The sequence below is a fragment of the Marmota flaviventris genome, chromosome X (genome assembly GCF_047511675.1).
Source record: "Marmota flaviventris isolate mMarFla1 chromosome X, mMarFla1.hap1, whole genome shotgun sequence".
Classification (NCBI taxonomy): Eukaryota; Metazoa; Chordata; class Mammalia; order Rodentia; family Sciuridae; genus Marmota; species Marmota flaviventris.
This window is the reverse complement of record NC_092518.1, coordinates 83,169,216-83,191,106: the sequence shown is the minus strand read 5'-3', so window position 1 is coordinate 83,191,106 and position 21,891 is coordinate 83,169,216. Positions and strand designations below refer to the sequence as shown.

At 32.2% G+C, this 21,891-nt stretch overlaps 1 protein-coding gene across 1 annotated transcript; it reads right to left on the bottom strand.

The window, feature by feature from the left end:
• Positions 1-1,136: 1,136 nt before the first annotated feature.
• On the bottom strand, positions 1,137-3,306 carry Pabpc5 (poly(A) binding protein cytoplasmic 5). The gene is made up of 2 exons (XM_027933184.2): positions 3,260-3,306; positions 1,137-2,388 (listed from the first exon to the last, which is right to left on the bottom strand). Exon 2 carries the CDS (start codon positions 2,372-2,374, stop codon positions 1,214-1,216), a length of 1,161 nt encoding a protein of 386 aa, XP_027788985.1. The 5' UTR covers positions 2,375-2,388; positions 3,260-3,306; the 3' UTR covers positions 1,137-1,213.
• Positions 3,307-21,891: the final 18,585 nt, after the last annotated feature.

The following is a 21,891-nucleotide window of genomic DNA, read 5'->3' as shown; positions in this document are numbered from 1 at the left end:
AAACGATATAAATGCAATATGGATGGGAGGCAGACAATGAGAAGAGGGAACTACAAGTGAAATGTGGAGAATTTGTAATCTAGAAGTTGCATGACATAAGTAACATCAGTATCAAACAGAAACATTATTTTTTCTGAATTTCCAAGCAGTCAGAGACATAAACACAACTGTATCAAGTTAATAGTTCTCACAATGGACGGAAACCAAGAGACAACCTGTTCCATAACTTTGAAACTTCTGTGTTTGTTATCACATGGATACATTCAAGAATTTACAAGGATAATAATATGCTTAATATATGATCTTTAAAGTAGTTTTCAACATAATTCTATACATTATTTAATATTCACATTGACACTTGATAAAAGATGAAGATAAAATATTAAATTATCTATGGATAAAGGCAATTTAGTGTAGTTATTCATCTTTCTTGTTAATTTAACATTACCTATGTATGTACTAAGGAATTTAGAAATATAAGAGTGGTCCTTACAGTCCTGGAATATCAAATCTTCCTTGAAAGGTTTATAAGATGCAAATCATAATTTAAATAGCCACTACATAAAATGTTAATTTCCAAAGGTACTTATTGTGAAAACAGGGCATGAAGTTAATACAGAACTCCCAACACTACTTAAGGCCAGTACCAATTCTGTAGTATTCTCACAATATATTTAAAAGGGAAAAATACAAATAAATAAGGGAAGAAAAGAAATCTCACATCTTTCTAAAAGAATATTCATATTAAATAATGATTTAAGTGAAATTATGTATATGTTTATTGGATCATATACATTTTCCCCTGCTCTGTTGATTTCTCAAACAGCAAGTTAGAAGTTTTTACTGTGATGGACTCAAAAGTAAGGACAATGCCAAGAACATTTTCATAGAAGAAATTAAATGAAGTATTATTGAATTAAAAAAGGAAATATACTCAATCAACTGCCTTACCTTGGCTGTTCAGGAATAAATTTTATTCTACACATCACTAAGGATATTATATCAAAAATTGTATAAAAAGACAATTTTACAATTAGAAATTATGTTCACTAAAATGAACAAGGCTTTCTAGTTTCACTTTGTTTTCAAAAGAAAGTATTCACTTAAAAAATAACAACAACAACAACTGTGAATTGGCGTAAAATAACCCCTTATCACAAAGGAGCCTGAAGTAGGCACCAGCTAAGGCTGAAACAAATTGAAATTCTGATTCTCACCACCTGCGCCTGGCCTGGCCCAGGGTGACATGCAGGGGCTTGGAGCCCACTACTCGACCATTCATCTCATCGACTGCTTTGGTAGCCTCTTCAAAAGAAGAAAAGCAGACAACACCAAAACCTTTGCCTTGCCCTACTTCCATCATCACTTTGGCTCTGCTAATTGATCCAAATGAAGAAAATTCCTCCTTCAGTTTTTCATCATCGATGGCCTCATCCAGGTTTTTAATATAGATAGGCACCCCCGGAGGTCGACTTTTTTCTTTTAATCTCAGCCGTTCAAATCTCCGCCTTAACTCAGCTAGGCGTTCAATTTTCTTCTGTGCTCGCCCTACATACAGGACTTTCCCATCAATTGACTTTCCATGCAGGTCTAGCACAGCCTTTTGGGCAGCCTCGTGTGTCTCATACCTTACAAACCCAAAGCCTTTAGATTTACCACTGGCATCTCTTATTACCTTTACACTCTCAGTTGGCCCATATTCACTGAAAAGTTCCTTCAGTTTTTCATCATCCATGTCATCTCCAAAGTTTTTAACAAAAACGTTAGTGAATGTTGCTCTATCCCTGGTTCTAACTTCAGCTGCACGCTCTTCTGGGAATTTGAATCTACCAACGTATACCTGGCGATTGTTCAGCCGAACTCCATTCATGTGCCAGATGGCCCTATTGGCAGCGGCCAGGCTGTCAAAATGCACATAGGCATAACCCTTAGAGCCATTGTCATCACATACAACTTTGCAGGAGAGAATGTTCCCAAAAGCCGAAAACAAATAGAACAGGGCCCTATTATCAATTGATTTATCCAGGTTTTTGATGAATATATTTCCAACACCAGATTTTCTTAAACGGTCATCTGGCTGTGACCACATGAGGCGGAATGGTTTGCCATTAATCAAATCAAAATTCATGGTGTTCAGGGCCCATTCAGCATCCGCAGGAAAGCGGAAGTTAACATAGCCATAGCCCAGGGGACTGCGGGTCACTGGGTCACGGCAGATTCGGGTGAAACGCAGAGGGCCAGCGGGCCTGAACTTCTTATAGAGCATGTCCTCAGTGACATCAGGGTCCAAATCACCCACGTACAGGGCGGCCTTGAGGTACTTCTTTTTCTTGCCAGCAGGATTAGGCTCCCCGCTCCCCATCTCTCTTAGCATAGAGAGGAGACTCTCTTGGGAAAGAAAAAAAAAAAAAAAAAGGCTGTTTTCTCTAATCTATGGGCCAAACAGCTGCTCACGAACAGAATAAGCCAAGGCAGGTGAAGGCAAGCTAAAAGCAGACTCAATCACTGTTGAGGCTGAGGCTGAGAAAATGAAGTTCAGAAACAGCTGGTCAGCAGGCTCAGAACAAACGCATCAGACAAAAAGGCACCCCAATAACGAATCTGTTCTCCCTGAGAGGGCTTAAATTTTTCACCCGTGCAGATTTAAAATCAGTTTCAAAAGCCAGTATTAGTAACGAAAATTCTCTTTCCCCTTTAAATTTTAAGAAATCACCAAGCAGCTGGCTGGTTCCCCACATCTAGCATTGCCGACAGAGGCCTTGAGACCGGTTTTCTGCATAAATATAGGCCTCGAGCTGCTTGCTGTTGGTTTAAAATGCTATCAACAAGGGCAGGGGCCCAGTGTGTATTCCTCCGCCGCTGCCTTGCTGGCCGACCGAGGTTTCAGGCGCGCTAGCAGCTTACTAAGGCCGCTCTGCACTCAGCGTCAGCGAAAGGGCATACTAGACACTTGGTGCGTTGGGACCAGCAGGCAAGCTGCTGGCAGCGGATCAGACAGAGAGACAGACAGACAGACAAACGCGCGGGGGACCGGAGACCGCCCAGATACCCAAGATGCCCACTGGGTACGGACCGAGTGAGGCGCGATGATTTCAGAAGCCTGAAGCTCGTGGCAGGTCCGGAGGGACTGACTCACAGACGCGTAGAGAGGGTCAGCTCAGACGCGAGGCGGGTCCGGACAGATGCAGGGCGGAGTCAAGAGAAGGGCAGATGCGCGGCGGGCGGGCCCAGAGGGGACCGGTGGACTGGGGTTGCTTACCTCAGGATAGACCGACCAAGGGACCAAGAGCTTATAGCTGTGGTAGAGACTGCGGGCGGGGCGCGAGGAAACCCGGAACCGTGCTAAGTAACTTCCCGCTTGCTCTGTGCCAAGATTAAAAAAAAAAAAAAAAAAAAAAAAAACGCAAAAAAAGACAAAAAAAATCAATATGATTTTTAGATTTTTCTTTTAAAATTTGTACTTATTTATTTAAATTTTTTAAATATTTTCTTTATGCTGTTCATCCCCAAATCAGAGGAGGTTATGACAATGGCAGAAAGAAATCATAAGATTTTTTTTTTTTTTTTTTAACTAATACTCTAAATCATGTTGCTTAGGAAAGTGGATATAAATGCTTTCCTGAGTGCTTTGGAAAGTCAAAGTTGATGGCTGGACTGGGCTCCCAGTCTAGTGCTAAATGATCACAGGGTCAAATAGAACACCCAAGCCATGTTGTGTTTGGCCTTTATCCTTACTCCATTAATTTCCAGCATAATGGTACCATTATCCCCAGGTAGCAGGCAGAATTCTTTCCTTTGCTTCAGTAATATTATGGTTTTAATGATTGGAGAGTCATAAAATGGCTTATGATGGTTTCTAGTGCCAAAAAATGTTGAAGCTGTTAAACTGAATTCAGAATCATAATTATAAAACCTCAGTTAAAGAAAGTTAAAGAGATCTGCAGATTCTGTGCAAAATATATAATTAATATCATAAATAAAGTAAACATATTAAAGTATTACACAATTATGTATTTGAAAATGAGTTGTCAACTATAAAACATTGCAGAGAAAAAATGTTGTGAGATTAGACTCAACTAGAAGTCTTTCCCCAAAAGACATCATCACTTCAGAGTTTTGAGAAATTTAACTCCCACATTCAAAAAAAAAATGACAAAAAAAAAACATGCCATGATTTATGATGCACAAACTAATCCTTGAGAAGCCCCATGCCCAATTCCCTCCACCACCAAAGAAAACCCAAACAAAACATTTATCAGTACTCTTAGGCTGGAAAAGGTCCTGGGGAAAAAAGAAACCAAGAAAAGGACATTAACTTAATGGATGTTTTAGTAAGAAGTTCTTAGAATTACAGGCTAAATTTAGGTGCTGCTTCATTTTTTTACATTTTACAGTTTCTATTAAATTGTATATTTGGGGAGCGATGACATTTATTCAGCCTTATTGCTTACTCAAAAATTTAGTTGTTTTCTTTATTGTGTTCTTGTGCTGGCTTTCTAGGGTTCTATGACACATAGTAAATAAAAGTCTATTCTAGAACACAGACTATATGAAAAAAGGCAAATATGAAACAAATATTATACAGATAGAATAATAAAACTGATCTTATAACATGAACACAGTGACCTACATGGGAAAACACTTGTGAACATCTGGTTACTTTATTGCATTTTACACAGGTTTTTATAAACATCTTGTCAGGGCCAGTAGTGTTGCTCAGTGGTAGAGTACTTGCATAACACATATAAGGCTCTGTGTTTGATCCCCAGTACCACAAAAAGCAAAATCAAAATAATAAAAAGCATATTTCATTACATGCCTGAGTATCAATGGATTAAACTATGGTCTGGTTTTTATTTTTTCCCCATTTAAAATATTACTTTATTTTAAATGCTATATTAAAATTAGAAATGCAAAGAATCTTTTCCCTAAACTCACCATTGAAACAAATCAATATTTTCATTTGTTTGTGTGACCATATAAATGTTTTCTGTATTCAAATTTAACCATCCATATTTTCTCTAAGATTATAAAATTAGGTCCCTAAAATACATATTTTCAAAATAACTTTCTCTCTAGGCTTACCAGAAATTTTGGAGTCATTGCAGTTTGGGTAGACTAAAGTACAGTGATAAAAGTCAGATCAAAAATCAGAGCTTTTAAAAAATGTTGTTATTATTATTAATATTATTATTTTGCAGTGCTGGAGAAAGAACCCAGAGACTTGTGCAGGGTAGGCTATAACATTGATCTACATCCCTAGCCCGAAAGATCAGAAATGTTGACCTGTTTGAAATAAATGAATTTTAGTAGATTCCTTTCTTTTAAAGATTTTTTAAGTTGTCAATAAACTTTATTTTATTTATTTATATGCAGTGCTGAGAATTGAACCCAGTGCCTCACATATGCTAGGCAAGTGCTCTGCCACGGAGCCACAACCCCAGCCCTAGTACATTCCTTTCTTCTTTTTTTTTTTAAGAGAGAGAGAGAGAGAGAGAGAGAATTTTTTTTTAATATTTATTTTTCAATTTTCGGTGGACACAACATCTTTATTTATTTTTTTTTAATGTGGTGCTGAGGATTGAACCCAGCGCCCCATGCATGCCAGGTGAGCGTGTTACTGCTTGAGCCACATCCACAGCCCTAGATTCCTTTCTTCTAAGCAGAAGTGTAATGCAGAAAAGGAAAGCATTTTCATACATAATTTGTTTAGTTATTTTAACATGTAGACTGAAAAGTCTCTGGAATAAAAGATCAAATACAGAACATTCTTTTGTGATTTTTATTATATTCTAAAGGGCAAGTTTGCAGTGTATATAATCTGATTCACATATTTAAATCCATTAAAATTCCCCATCCAGATTTCTAAAGCAGTTGATTCAAGTATATCTGAAACTTTCTAAATCTGAAAAATATTTTGCATAACGATAGTGTGAGGAGCAACTGGCATTCTAAGTGCATTCCATCATACATTATTATTTATATTTGATACTAACACAACAGTATGGGTGGAGAAAGAAAGGAGTCAGGAGTTTGTTTTCCTGTATTAACAAACATTTAACATTGTGTTCCTGTATTTAAAAAAAAAAATCTCAACTGTGTAAGTTGCTATTCTCTTGAATGCAGAGTAGAATGGCTGCACAAAATACTAAGTAAAAACTTTATTACTTGGAATTTGGCCATATTTTGATAAAAAGAGAAAACAATTTGATATTAAGAATATGGTCTAAAAAGACATTTCTACAGTAAATTTGGGAGCCTGAACTCTTTTTTTATATTTCTGAAAAATTTATCCTGAGCCCTGAGAATGTATGTGCTGGATGCTAATCCTGAGGCAACTCGATAAAATTAATCATGACAGAAATATTAAAGTATACCTATTTGCTTTCAATTTAAATTGAAAAGTTGCCAAAACCAGAAAAAAATCAATAGAATTTATAATCAAAGAGATTTGGCCTAAACTACCAAAAAAATAGAATATCTAATTCACTAATATTTTCTCACATCTCCGGTATTTATTCAAGGGTTTAGCCATAACTTATACTTTTACAACTCTAGGGAATTTGTTGAGAATCAAGAAAAAATAGTTTTATAGTAACAGTTAAATCATTTTTCAAGAGAAGTTACATAAATGGTCAATGAGTATTCAAAAAATTGCTCAGTATTCCTTATCATCAGGGAAATACAAATCAAAACAACAATGAGATACTATTTCACCCCAGTTAGAATAGCTGTTTTTGAAAAGACAAAAAAAAAAAAAAAAACACAAAAAACAGTACTGGCAAAAATGTGGAGGAAAGAGAACTCTTATACATTGATACTGAGAATATACACCAGTATAGTGATTATGGAAAACATTATGGATGTTTCTCAGAAAAACTAGAAATAGAACTACCATATGATCCAGGCATGTCACTTTGGGGTATATATCCAAAGGAAATGAAATTAGCACATCAAAGACATATCAGCGCTCTCATGTTTACTGTGGCACTATTCATACTTGTAATTAACTGAAGTGACCACTAGCACATAAATGGGCAAAATGTGATATAACTACAAAAAGGAATCTTATTCAGTCATAAAAATTAAATCTGATCATTTGTGGCAAGATGGATGCACCTAGAGGACATTTTGTTAAGTTCAGTAAGCCAGGCAAAGACCAATACTCCCATGTTGTTGTTCTTATATGGAAGTGAAAACAAATTGATTTGATAGAAGTAGAGAGTAAAATAGTGATTACCAGAGGCTAGGGGAGCAGGGAGACAAATGGAATGTTAGGGAAGGAGGACCAATTATAGTTACATAGGAAGAATAAATTCTTATGTTGTGTAGCACAGTTGTTTTATTATAGTTCCCAAAAAATTATTATATATTTTATAAAGAACTTGAAGTGAGGCGTTCAAACATATCCAACACAAAGGAATGATAAATATTTTAAGATAGAGATGTGCTAATTATGCTGGTTTTATCATTATATATTGCATAAATGTATCCAATTACCACATCATACCCATGTACCATATATGCAATTATTTATATCAATAAATTAGTAAAAATACGAATAAATAAAACAAAAAAATTTGCTTTTTTGTATGGTGAATTAAATCCTTTTTGAATTAAAAAAATCAAAAATTCTCTCTTTCATGATAAAACTTTCAAAAAAGTAAGTATAGGAGAAATTTACCTATATATGAAAAGCTCATAAACCCTATATATGAAAATCTCACAAACCCCATATATGAAATGCCTTGCAAAACCAAAGGCATTTCCCCTGAAATAAGGATAAAGCAAAGATATCCACTTATGCTGCTATTATTCAGTATAGAGCAAGAGAAAGAAGAGCAAGCAAATGATAAAGGAAAATTATCTTTGCAGATAATATGATCTTATCTGTAGTAAGCCCTTATATCTCCACAAAAAGATTCTTAGATCTAATTAATTATTTCAGAAGTATACAAAATAACATACAAAAGATATGTGCAGTTCTATACATTAACAATGAAATATCTAAAAAGGAAATAAAAAAAGAAATAAAATATTAATAAATAAATAAACACGACAAAGGAGGAGAGATACACACTAACAATTAAACGAAAATAATGAAGATGCATATAAAAGCTATCCTGTGTTCACAAAGCTGAAAAATTAACATTATTAAAATGTCCAACTGTGTATGGTGGCATACACCTGTAATTCCAGCTACTAGTATTCTGAGGCTACAGCATCAAAAATTCAGGGGTATATTGGGCGTGGCAAAACCATGGTTCAAAAATTTTTAAATAAAGTGATGTAGCTCAGTGGTAAAACACCTGTAGGTTCAAGCCCCAGTAGGAAAAATAATGTCTGTACTATCCAAAGAGAGCTATAGATTCAATTCAGTCCCAGTCAAAATTGCAATGGCATTTTTATAGAAATAGAAAAACAACCTGAAATTCATATGGAGCCAAAGTATTCTTGAAAAAGAAGAAAATGCTAGAAGTACTTCAATTACAAAGCTACAATAATTGAAACATCATCATACTGGCATAAAAGAAAATGTGTATATCAATGGACAGAATAAAGAGCACAAAAATAAATGTACAAATATATACAGTCAACTGATCTTTGTAGAGTGCCAAGAACCAGAAAAGAGAAAGGATTGTCTCCACAAGGGTGTTTAGAAAACTCAATAACCACTTGCACACAATAAATTTGGACTCTCATTTCATACCTTACACAAAATCATCTCAAAGTATATTATGATTAAAGATTCATACATAAGACCTAAAATTATATAATTACTGGAGAACACCTGGGAAAATTTTATGACATCATTCTTTTATTTTTTCATTGGTTCTTTTAAGATAAACATGACATTGGAATCCATTTTGTTAAAATTATACATGCATGGGATATATCTTATTCTAATTAGGGCCCAATTCTTGTGAGTAGATACAATGCTAGGATTCACTTAGGTATTTTAATATGAAAATATTTGATTTATTTTAATGTCTTTCCTATTTCTATATCCCTCCCTTCCTTCCCTTCCCCTTTGTCTAATCTGCTGAACTTCTCTTCTTTGTCTACCCTCCTTTATTGTGGTTTAGCTTCCACATATCAGCAAAAACATTTGGGTTTTGTTTTTTAAGGATTGGCTTATTTCATTTAGCATGATAGTTTCCATATCCATCCATCTACTGGTAAATGTCATAAAGTCATTCTTCTTTATGACTGAGTAATATTCCATTGTGTATATATTCCACAATTTCTTTATCTGTTTTTCTGTTGTGGAGCATCTTGGTTTGTTCCATAGCTTTATACTCTAAATTCTGCTGTTATCAAAATTGATGGGGTCACATCACTGTAGTATGCTGATGATGGCAATTATCAAACAATACAAGTAACAACAAATGTTGATGAGGATGTGGGGGAAAAGGAATACTCACATTGTTGGTGGGACTGCAAGTTGATGTAACCCCTTTAGAAAGCAGTATGGAGATTCCTCATAAAACTATAAATGGAACCATAAGTTTATGTATTTACCCACTCCTCAGCATATATCCAAAGGATTTTAAATCAGCATACTACAATGACACTTGTCTTGACAATGGATTTGTATGTGACACAAAAAACTACATGTAACAAAAGTGAAAATAAAAAAGTGAGACTATGTTAATCTAAAAAAAAGATTCTTCACAGCAAAGGAAACTATCAACATAGTGTAAAGTTAGATTATGGAATGGGGAAAATATTTGCAAATCATAAATCTGGTAAGAGGTTAATATCTAAAACATATAAAGAACTCCTACAACACAATAGAAAAACTAAACACATGCAAAAACAGAGAAAAAGAAAAAAACCTTGAATAGACATTTCTTAAAAAAATAAATAAAAATGGCCAACGAGTATATAAAAAGATAAAATATATCAAATATACTGTCATGTATAACTAAAAAAGAACAAATTTTAAAAGAAAATATACTCAACTTCAGTAATTCTCAGGGAAATGAAAATCAAAACCACAGTGAGATATCACCTCATATTTATTTAGATTGCTATGATTGAAACATTAAATTATAACAAATGTTGGCAAGGATATGGAAAAAAAAAAACTAGAATCCATGTGCACTGTTGATGAGAATGAAAAATGGTACAATAGATGGGATAAACAGGGAGCTTCCTCAGAAAATTAAAAGTGGAATTGCTGGGTATACATTAAAAAGAACTGAAATCAGGATTTAAAGGGATATTTTCATTTTCTTATTAATTCTCAGTACTATATAGAAGAGTCAAGATATGGAAACAATGTAAACATTCATTGATGGATGATTGGATAAAGAAAAAGCAGTAAATTACTTGAAACAGAACATGATTCTCCTATAAAAGAAGGAAATCCTGATACATGTGACAACATAAAAAAAAAAAAAAAAACTTCAGACCATTATTCTATGTAAAAAAAATCACAGAGGAAAAATACTGCACAATTCCTCTATATGAAGTACATAGAATAGTCAGGTTAATAGAAAAAGAGAGTAGAATGGTGAGTGCCAATAGCTGGAGAAATGGCAAATGGGCAAATGGAGGAAAGTGTATAAAACTTTGGTAAGGCAAGAAGACAATGCTCTGGACACCTGTTGTAGAACATTGTACCTATGGTTAAATAATATTGTGCTCTTAAATTTTTGTTAAGTGTTCATGTAAAACCACAAGAATGAGATCCTAATTAGCATAAGTTATACTCCATGTATGAATAATATGTCAGAATATACTTTACTGTCATGTATATCTAAAAAGAATAAATAAATTAAAAAAAAATAGTTTCCTGTTGATCTTAATTGTGTTACCACAATAAAACACAATCATGCATTCAAAGAAATCTGTGTTATAAAAATTATTAGAAAAAATTTAGCTACATTTTGGGTTAGTTTGGCTCTCCTTAAGGTTATTTTTTTAATATGAAAATATTTAACTAACCAAGAATGAGTGTATATATTTAAAGTGTACAATGTGATTACTTGATGCACATTGTGTAATGACTATCACAATCAAAATATACAGAACATCTTAGAATTCTCATTTAATTTGATTCTATTACTTTAAAATGATACATAGAATACTACATATGAACTTATGTAATTACTATGTATTCACAATCGAGTTTCTCTGGAATTTTATATCATATGTTGAATCATCTTTTCTGGTATGCTGCATTGAAATAGGTGATCTTTCTCTTAAAACATCATGTTTTGTGCATAGGAACATACTAATTATTCAGGACATTCTTGTGAAATATGGTGCTACTCCTCTTGCATACCTCTCAGTCATTCCTTTTAATCCATACAATAGGCAACAGAAACTGTTTAACCATTTTGTTTCAAAATTAATTACTATTTGGATGCTTTTTTACATAAGCAATAATTATATTAATCAGGAATTATATTTAAAAGGTAAAGTACCTTCATTTTCCATCTGTACTTTAATTCTTTAGTAAATTAATCCATACGATCAAGAGAGGAAATACACATTCTAATTATTTTTTATGTTCCTCAATAAAGAATCATCAGTAATGCTTACCTTGCAAATTATACTATAATTAAAATTAAAATAATTATTCATTGACTTGGTGCAATACCTAAACTCTAACATATTCCCATTAGAAATATAGTCCTCTTTAAATATTTAAATTTAAATGGAATAAAACAACCATAATGTTTCAAATGGTTTCCCATTTATTTCTTTTCATAACCTGTTTGCCATTATTTATAATAGACATTGGTTGCTGATACACTCTTGAAATTGATGTACTATTTAAACTAAAAAGCATTCATTAATAATGAGGGAGATGTTTCTCTTTACTAATTTAATTTCCTATTTTGGTTCCAATAATATTTAAATGACTTTTAGTATGTTTGGTCACATTATTCATCAACTTAAGTGAGTTCTGTTTCAATGAGCTAGCTAACATGTATGCTTCAATTATCTTCCTCAACACAGTATACATTTTTCTTCACATAACTGTTTTTAGAACTTATCCAATTTTCATGACATTTGATATCTGATAATATAAAGGTACATTTTAACATCTATTTGTAGTTTATTGACATATAAAATGTATTTATTTAAGGTCCCCTATGTATTAGGCACCATGCTAAGGAAGAGGGATAACATGTTGAACAACAGACGTAATCTCTGCTATATATCTAGCTTACATTGTAATGGGGAATGTCATGGCCAAATTTAAAAAAAAATAATAATTCTAATTTATGGTAAATCTGTATAGGAAATATACTGAGTGCTATGAAAACAGTTAATAATGGAGAACAGACTAAAACAGACAATCTTGACATATAAGGGACACTAAATAATTATAAAAGGTTTAAATAAATGTATGCTATAGATACAATAAGAAATCATTACACTGAATGAGCTCTATAGATCCCAGAAAATAAGTCATTACAGATTTCCAGAATAGCAGTTGAGTGAGATATTATATAGTCATATTTAAAAGAATATGTATTCAGAATCTGTTATTTTTGTGGTAGTATTTATTTGCTTTTGGAAGTAATGAGTCAAGCATTAAATTTGGTACCTGTATTAGACTTTTCCACAAACTGAGTTCTTAGAAGAATTACAGAGAAATTTAAAGAAAATAATCAAGTGAATGAATTGTCCAAGTAAATAAGAATACAAATGTTCCAAATAACTTTGTTTATATTCATAGACACTCTTTTTGAAATTTAGTTCTATCAGTTTTGTTTATTGTTCCCAGCATATGCTGTTGTGATATTCTCGTCCCCCCTTCCCTCTTCCTCTCTCTTCTTTTTTTGGCCAAGCTGGAGTGATGGTTCCTGATTTAGAACAGAAAGATAAAAGTGCTAAATATATTTCTTTGCATTACTGAGCTATGACTGTTCATATCTGCTGTATTGTAATTACCTTAAATTACCACATTTGGAAAGCTAATTTGAAATTTAAAAACAAATAAGCAAAATAAATAAAAATGAAGAAACCTCTAGAATGAAAATATATTAACTTTGAACTTATTTTTTCCACTTAGGAAGCCTCAGAAATGATTGAAAATTAAATAATATGCAGCACATTTTGTGTATTAATTTTCAATTTCTTTATATATATATATACATATATATGTATATATATATAATTTCCTTCTTCTCCTTTTGAAACTCATCTTCAAAAACTTATATTGATTTTGTTCTTTGAAGAAAACCACTTCTAACCTATTAGATAACTCTTTTTCACTTATGTCTTGTACTTATTTTGGGTCCTTGACCATCATTTCTGAATGAAGTTTAAGATCCTAGGAAATAACTTATAAATACTTAACTTTCAAAGAAAATATATTTTCTAAGTTCTTATTCATTTTAGTAGAATTGGAATTATATAAAAATGACTAAATTGATAAGCTTTTCTCAAAGTCAACAAATATTTAGGATGTGTGCCCTCTCATAGCCAAGGCAGAGAAGATTAATAAGTCTTATGCCACTGAGCTTGTACTTGGTTTCATCACAGATTTGGAAAGCAAGATGTCACCTATTAGAGATCACAGTTCCTCTGTGTTTGTTATTACTTACTTATTACTTTAGTGTGGAATAAATATAGCAATATTGTCAAAAAATTTATCGTTTCCAGCTTTCATCATACTACTTTTAGCAAGCAGGAAGTATGACCATTTATTTCTGAACCAAAGGAGAATTTTCGGCCACATATATTATATGAAAAGATTAATAATTATTGCATTATGAAGGCTATTTGCTTATTCTTCTTAGCAAAGCCTTTGACTTAAAGAAACATCATTCTAAACTCAAAGTATTTTAGCTTCAACTGAGTATATGTAATTCATCTTTTTGTGTGCCAAATACTATTTTCATACAACACTGAACATCAAAATTTACACTATGAACTATACATATTGCTTTCTATAATATAACTTTCCACCATGAGACTTTAGGTTTATAAAAAGGAGATTTTTACAAAACAAATTCATCTGTTGATCTTAATTAAGGATTAATAAATACTCAATCTTTTTAAAATATTTTTTTAGTTGTTGATGGACCTTTATTTTCTTCATTTATTTATATGTGGTGCTGAGAATTGAACCCAGTGCCTCACACATGTGCAGCAAGCACTCTACCACTGAGCCACAACCGCAGCCCAAATCCTCAATCTTTTAGGATAGAAAAAGTAAGACAAATCAGTGATAAAGGTACAACTTTTCTTACTCTAACAGACATATACATTTGGTTGAAACAATGGTAGCAATTTTCACTTTCTATACTGCAAATATATACTAATTTATCTTTGTAATAACATTTTTGTTAAATTAATATTAATGGAAATTTATAGAAAATTAACACTCAAACATTTTACTTTAATTTTATCAATTCATCCTATGTTTCCCAAAATTGAATGTATATTCTAAGTAGCTTTATTCTTCCTTTCTTCCTTTCTTTCTTCAGTGTGTGTATGTGTGTGTGTGTGTGTGTATGCATGTGTGATATTAAGAAAAATTCTGTGAGTTCTTAAGGAAATGATCAGGAAGTGAAAATTGATTATAGTGGCAAATTACAAATTATACTATGAGCTTGAGTCTACATTGACTTTATCTTTCTTCCGCTTTTATGTCCATCCAGGTCCTCAGCCTATTGAACCATGCCAACAAAATTCAGGGGTGTCTCTCTCCCTCACTTTGCTGTCCCACGATGCCAATCATCTCTGGCAACATCTTCAGTGACACACCAAAAAGTCTCTGTATCTTACGCGTGTCTGAATCCAGTCAAATTCACCATCCAGATTAACTATGACAATTGTCACATTATCTTCCAAAGTGGCTATAAAATTCTGCACCCAAAATGAAGAGTTCTCTTTCTCTACATTCTCATGAGTATTTAGTGTTGTTCTGGATTTGGCACATTCTAATAGTGCTGCAGTGGTATCTCATGTTGGTTTTAATTTGCATTTTCCTAATGACATGATGTGGAGCATCTTTTCATAAGCTTATTTACCATCTATGTATGATGTTCTTTGTTGAGGTGTCAAGGTTTTTGGCCATTTATTAATTAGATTGTTTTATCTTTGAGTTTCAAGAGTTTATTTTATATTTAGATATCAGTTCTTCATTAGATTTGTCTTTTACAAATATTTTCCCAAAATTTGTGGACTATCTTCTAATTCTCTTGACAGTGTTTCTGGCAGAGTACGATTTTGATTTTAATGCAGGACAGCTTGTTAATTTTTCCTTTCCTAGATCATGCCTTTGGTGTTTTATCTAAAAAGTGATCATCAATTCTAGAGTCACCGAGGTTTTCTCCTATTGCTCTCTTTGTGTTTTATGTTTAAGTCACATATAATTCCCAGTTAATTTTGTAAAGAGAATAAGTTTTTTTTTATTTCTGATTAATGTTTTCTATGTGTACATCTGCTGGTTTCCAGAATAATTTATTGAAATGACTATCATCTCTCTGACTATCATCTCTCTTTGCTTCTTTTTGAAAGATCACTTGACTATATTTATCTGGGTCTATTTTTTTGCTGTCTGTTCTGTTCATTGATTTATGCATCTATTCTTTAGTGAATACCAAATTGTCTTCATTACTGTAGCTTTACAGTAATTCTGAAAGTCATTAAATGACAGCCATCCAGATTTGTTCTTCTTCCTTATTGTGTTGACTATCCTGGATCATTTGCCCATCCATATAAACTTTAGACTTGATTTGTAGATATCCACAAAATAACTTTCTAGTTTTGTGACTCTGATATCCTTGAATATATAGATTAGTTTGGGAATAAATGATATCTTGAAAATCTTAAATCTATTTTTGTCAATTTGAAGAAGTTCCCTGTTACTCATAATTTTTTGAGATTTTCTGTATCATAGATAGATTTTTTATTCTATCAAATTGTCTGCATCTACTGATATATGATATTCTGATTTTTCTTCTTTAGTCTACTGGTACAATATAATACATTATTTCATTTCAAATGTTAAATTAAAATTGTCTAATTGGAAATATATAATTACTTCATGCATTTCTACATTTAATTTGCTGATATTTTCTTTGTGATTTTTACATTTATTTGCATGAGCAGTATTGGTTGTTAATTTCCCCATTTTGTATAATTTTTATCTGGTTTTACTACAGGGGAAAGTTCACCTGGATAAAATGATTGAGGGTATATTTCATCTCCTTTAATTTTCTAAAAAAGATGGTAAAGAAATGATGGAATTTTTTCTTAAATATTTGGTGGAATTCGCCATTGAACTCATCTGTGAATAATGCTTTATATTTTGGAGGGCTTTAATTATTGTTTCAATTTATTTAATGGATATAGGACCATTCATAAGATCTATTTCTTGCATGATTTTAGAAAATTATATTTTGGAATAAATCATTCATTTCATCTAGGTTATTGAATGTATGGGCACATGGTTGTTTATTTTCCTTTATTCCTTTGATTTCTATGGTACCGCTAATAATGGATCTTCTTTCATTTTTTATATTAGTCATTTTAATATTTATCCTTTTTTTCTTAGCTCCAGGAATTTCACCCTGGTATTTGAAACAAGAAAGAATAAAGCAGAACATCCTCTTAATTTATCATTCCAAATTATGGAAGAAAAAACTTCCTTGAAAGCCATACTGCCAACCCAGAAAGTTTCTCCTCAGATTCCCTTGCCTCAAATTTGTTTCTCAGTTCAAATCCTATTGAATAATTGGGTACAAACATTACAGAAGCCATGTCCAAATGGCTACTTTTCTCTCTGTTGGAATCACTAAGGTATTTTACTTCGGTCTTGTTTATAAGAACCTAGTATGTGTTCTATTTTTAAACACATGCCCAGAGATTTATCAAATTTACTTATCTTTTAAAAGAACCAATTGTTAGTTTCATTGATTTTATCATGATTTTCTATTTTTATTTTATTTCATCTCATATACTTGTTATATCATTTATTATACTTCCTTGGGATATAATGGCATTTTTCTAGTTTTTGGAGAGATAAAATTATTTTATTCATTTTATATATTGCTTATTTTTAGCATATGCATTAAATGGATGGATATATTTCCTCATAAGCACTGCTTTTGTAGCAACTCACAACTTTTGATTAAGTTGTATTTTTGTGTAGTTCAGTTACTTCTTAATTTCTCTTGAGACTTATTCTTTGCTCCATGTCTTTTTTAAAAGTCTGTTGGGAAATTATAAGTATTTCATGGTTTTCCAGCTATTTTTGTTGATTTTCATTTTAATTTCATTATTTTCGGACAGCATATGCTCTATGTTTTCTATGTTTTTTATATTGTTTTTATATTCTTTTACTGAATACATAATGTCTGACTTTCAACAAATGATTACAAGACAAACTAAAGACAATACAATAGGAAGATTAAAGACAAAAATGAAGCATCAAAAATAACTAAATCTGATAGTGATTTGGTGAATATCTGGTAGAGAATTCAAATTAATTAAAGTTAATATACTAAAGGATCTACTGGAGAATGTACACAACATGAAGATAGACGGATAATGTAATTTGAGAGAATTGAAACTCTATGATACTACAAAAAAAATTGCTAGAAAAAAGCAATGAAATGAAGAATGTCTTTCATAAGTTTACCATTAACTAGGACAGCCAAGAAATCAATCAGTGGATCAAAGGTAGGACAATAGATTCTTCTCAAACCAAAATGCAGGAAGAAAAAGATAAATAGACCACAATATCAAGGAACTATGGGACAATTAAAAATGTGTAACATGTCTCCAGTGGGAGTTCCAAAGGAGAATAAATGGGAGAGAAAGAAGAGAAGAAGAAATGTTTAAATAATTTTTGTTGATATTTTAAATAAATGACACAACAAAAGATCTAGGAAAACCCAAAATCTAACAGGATGAATAACAGAAAATTTAAAACTACTTATATTATATACAAATAACAAATATTAAAGATAATGTTTTAAAATCTTAAGTAAAACCAGATGATTTGACCTGAATTTCTGTGTCCCCCAATTTATATGTTAACTCTCAATCACCAATATGCTTATGTTAGGAGGCAAAAATTTTGGGAGGTGGTTAAGTCATGAGGGTAGGCTCCATGAATGTCTTTTCCCTGAAGATATGTCTTTTGTTATATTTTTTATTTCCAGTTTTTACTTTGGTACCATTACATAGTTTTCTTATATCTCCTTTGTGTTTAAGGCCTTTGGGGACAATATGTACCGCAGCAGGGTTGTAGAGCACCATTGTCTCTGGTGCCACATGGTTATGGGGATGCTAGCAACCCAGACTGGTGTGGGACTAGGAGCATTGGTAAGGTGCCCAATGTGCTTCCACTCTGAACTTATGCATGTCTGATTGGTAACCTCTCCATGTGTCAATGTGGCATAAAAGAAGTCCAGCAGATTTAATTCTTGTCAATCATCTGAATTTCCTTGTTGGCATAATAATAAAGAGTATATGTTGAGGGTACTGACCCATGAGCCTTTTACAGTGGTATATATGAGCAAAGCAGGGAATTTATGGTGGTCTTCGAAATTTTTATAAAGTGACCTTGTCTTTGTTGCACCTGATCTTTTTAGATTAATATTCTAGCCATGATTATGAGATAATTAGAAAATTAGATGTAAGTACAATTACTGGATTGCAACATACCAATTTTGTGGTGGAGATACAGAAAGTGTTCCTATACATGGAAAGGGAACCACTTCACTCCTGAAATAACAGAGGTTAAAAAGATACTAACAATATTTATATTTTAGAATTTTCACTACACAAATAAAAATGATTGCTTTGGCTCTTCCAGATTGTTCAAAGTATCATTGTGTTAGTCAACTTTGCATTGCTGACTTTTCATTGTTGTGACCAAATACCTGACAAAATAATTTAACAGAGGAAAAGTTTATTTTGTCTTCACAGTTTCAGCTCTCAGTTAATGGTCAGCTGACTCCCCAGCTCTGGGCCTGAGGTGAGGCAACAAACACATCATGGAGGAAAGTCAGGAAGAAGAGAAAGAAAGGAAGAGGCTATAGACTGGTATAGTCCAGGTCACATCCTCAGTGAACTATTTCTTCCAACCATGCTCCACCAGACTATAATTAACACCCCATAGTACATTTAAATTATTAACCCATAATATTGACTAATCTGCTGATTAGGTTACACATCTCATAATCTGATCATCTCATTTCTGAATATCCCTACATTTGGGGGAGACTTTAAAGATCCAAATCATAACCACCATAAATTTGACTCTTGACTGCTTTCCACCGTCAGACATTTCTGACCAGAATTTGGTCAACATTTCCCTTAGATTTACCATACATCCTATCAGAAACAGCAAAGAATGGTTCCAGCTTCTGCATCTCCAGAGCATAATACATGTTAACATCTCCAGCTATAATTCCTACTATTATTCCCTTATCCATTACTTACTTATTACATGAAATGAGTTAATGACACTTGACTGGTGGTATGGGATAAACATACAAGACACGTTGAATTGCTAGTCCTCAAGCATTTCTTACAATAAAGAATAACTAGAATCAATTATTTGACCTTAACTAAGAACTAAACTGTCTTGTAAAGTTGGATTCTGGTTTGTTAAACTGTCAGAGTGAAAGATGCTGGGATACACGGTTAAATTCAATTTTAGTTGTTGATCTCCTTACACTATTTAGTATTCTGTAGATAGTTGCCTTAATTAAATGCTATATTAGGATAGCATTTTCAATAAATGCTAAAGCAATTTGATAGTTGTAGCAATAAATGAACCTTAGCTTAAATATCATAGCTTATGCAAAAATTAACTAAAATGGATCAGTATTTTAAATGTGAAGTATAAAGTTATAAAAATTTTAAAATAGTATGTTGGAGAAGTAAATATCTGGCACAGAGTTTATTGAAGATCTTTTAGACTTGATACCAATATATTCTCTATAAAAGTATTCCACAAATTCTAACATAACAAAATAAAAAAGAAATATTTTCTTTGTAAAAAAATCTTTTAAGGGATGAAAAGATTAGTTTCTTAATGGGAGATAATATTATATTGTACATATTTGATAAGTAATCATACCTAAAATATCTAAATTATTCTAAACATCAATAGTTTTTTTAAAGGGAAATAATCGAATTAGAAAATGGTAAAAGATTTCAAAACATATTTCACAGAGGAGGTTATACAAGTTGCAAATAAACACTTAAAATCTTCACTATTGCTACTGGCAGAAAAATGCAAATAAATAGCATAATGAGATATCACTGTACACCTACTAAAAAGTCAAATTGAATAATTGTGATCATAGGCAAAGCTGAAGTGAATGAAAAATAAAACTCTCTCATGTATTACTAGTGAGGATGTAATTTATAAAGATATCATAAAAATCAGTCTTTCAATTACTTAAAAAAAACCTAATCCTAAGCATACAATATTACTCAGTAGCCACATTTTTATCCTTTACCCTAAGAAATAGAATTCCCATCATTACAAAATCCATGCATGATTCTATAGTTTAGTTTTATTTTTATTACTCCAAAGTGGAAATAAAAAATGTATCCCACAATGGCAGTACATTACACCAAGTAGAAGTGGACAAGAAAAAGGAAGAAAATCACTCATACACGCAACAGTTGTTTTTTTTTTTTTTTTTCTGGGCAGGGTAGGTATGAAGGATTGAATTCAGAGGCACTCAGCCATTGAGCCACATCCCCAGCCCTATTTTATATTTTATTTAGAGACAGGGTCTCACTGGGTTGCTAAGCACCTCATCATTGCTGAGGCTGTTTTTGAACTCATGTTTTCCTGACTCAGCCTCCCCAACCACTGGGATTACAGGTCTGCGCCACTGAGCCTAGCCATGCAAAAGTTTCAATGGGTATCAAGAGTAATTAGGCTGAGTGAAAAAAGGCTAATCTGTAAATGTCATGTACTATTTGATTCTATTTATATAAAATACTCATAATGACAAATTTATGGCGATGAAGAACATATAAGTATTTGCTTCAGGGAAAGGATTACTTCTTGTGACTATAAAAGGGGTAAAATAGGGGTATATGTATGGGATCATGTGTGGTGATGGAATAGTCCGATATATTGTGGTTTCATGCAGCTAAATATGACAAAAAGATAAAGAACCATATATACATTATGTCAATATAACATTTCTGCTTTTGATACTGTTCAACTGTTATATAAGGTGTAATTATTGGGAGTAACTGGGTAAAAGCTATGACAGACCTCTCTATTCTTTTTGCAATTTCCTGTGAATATATACTTATTTCGGGAAGGCTGATTAAAAATCCAAAACTCTTTCAGTGGAGAAATTCTATTAATTTATTCTATTAGCAAAAAAAAGAAAATATGACTATTTTCAGTAATCCAAAAAGATGTTTAATAAAGTTTACCTCACTTTAATTAAAAATGCTTAGCAAAATAGTGATAGGAAAGAAATATTTCAATGCCATAAGAGAAATCTAAAAAATTATCCAGCTAAGATCATATTTAATCATTGAACTTGATATTTGGAAGGGGAAATGGAAGCTCAGTCCACTTCCATTCAGTGTTGTATGGGAATTCATAAGCAGTGAAATATTGTAACAAGAAACAATGTGATAAGTACAGAAAATTAAAACAAAATGTTCATCCATTTCTATGTAATTTGAAAGAATCCATTGACTACATGTTAGAAGCATACAAAGAATATTTGTCTTTTGTATATAAGATAAATATAAAATGAATTTATTTCCATATACTAATCACAAAAAATAAAAATGTGCTAATTAAATAATCAGAAACATCACATATCCACAGGATTAAATGTTTAATATCTTACAGCAAAAACAATAACATGCTTTTTAGAGAAATTAAAGAAGAATTAAAGAAATGGAAAGAAACAT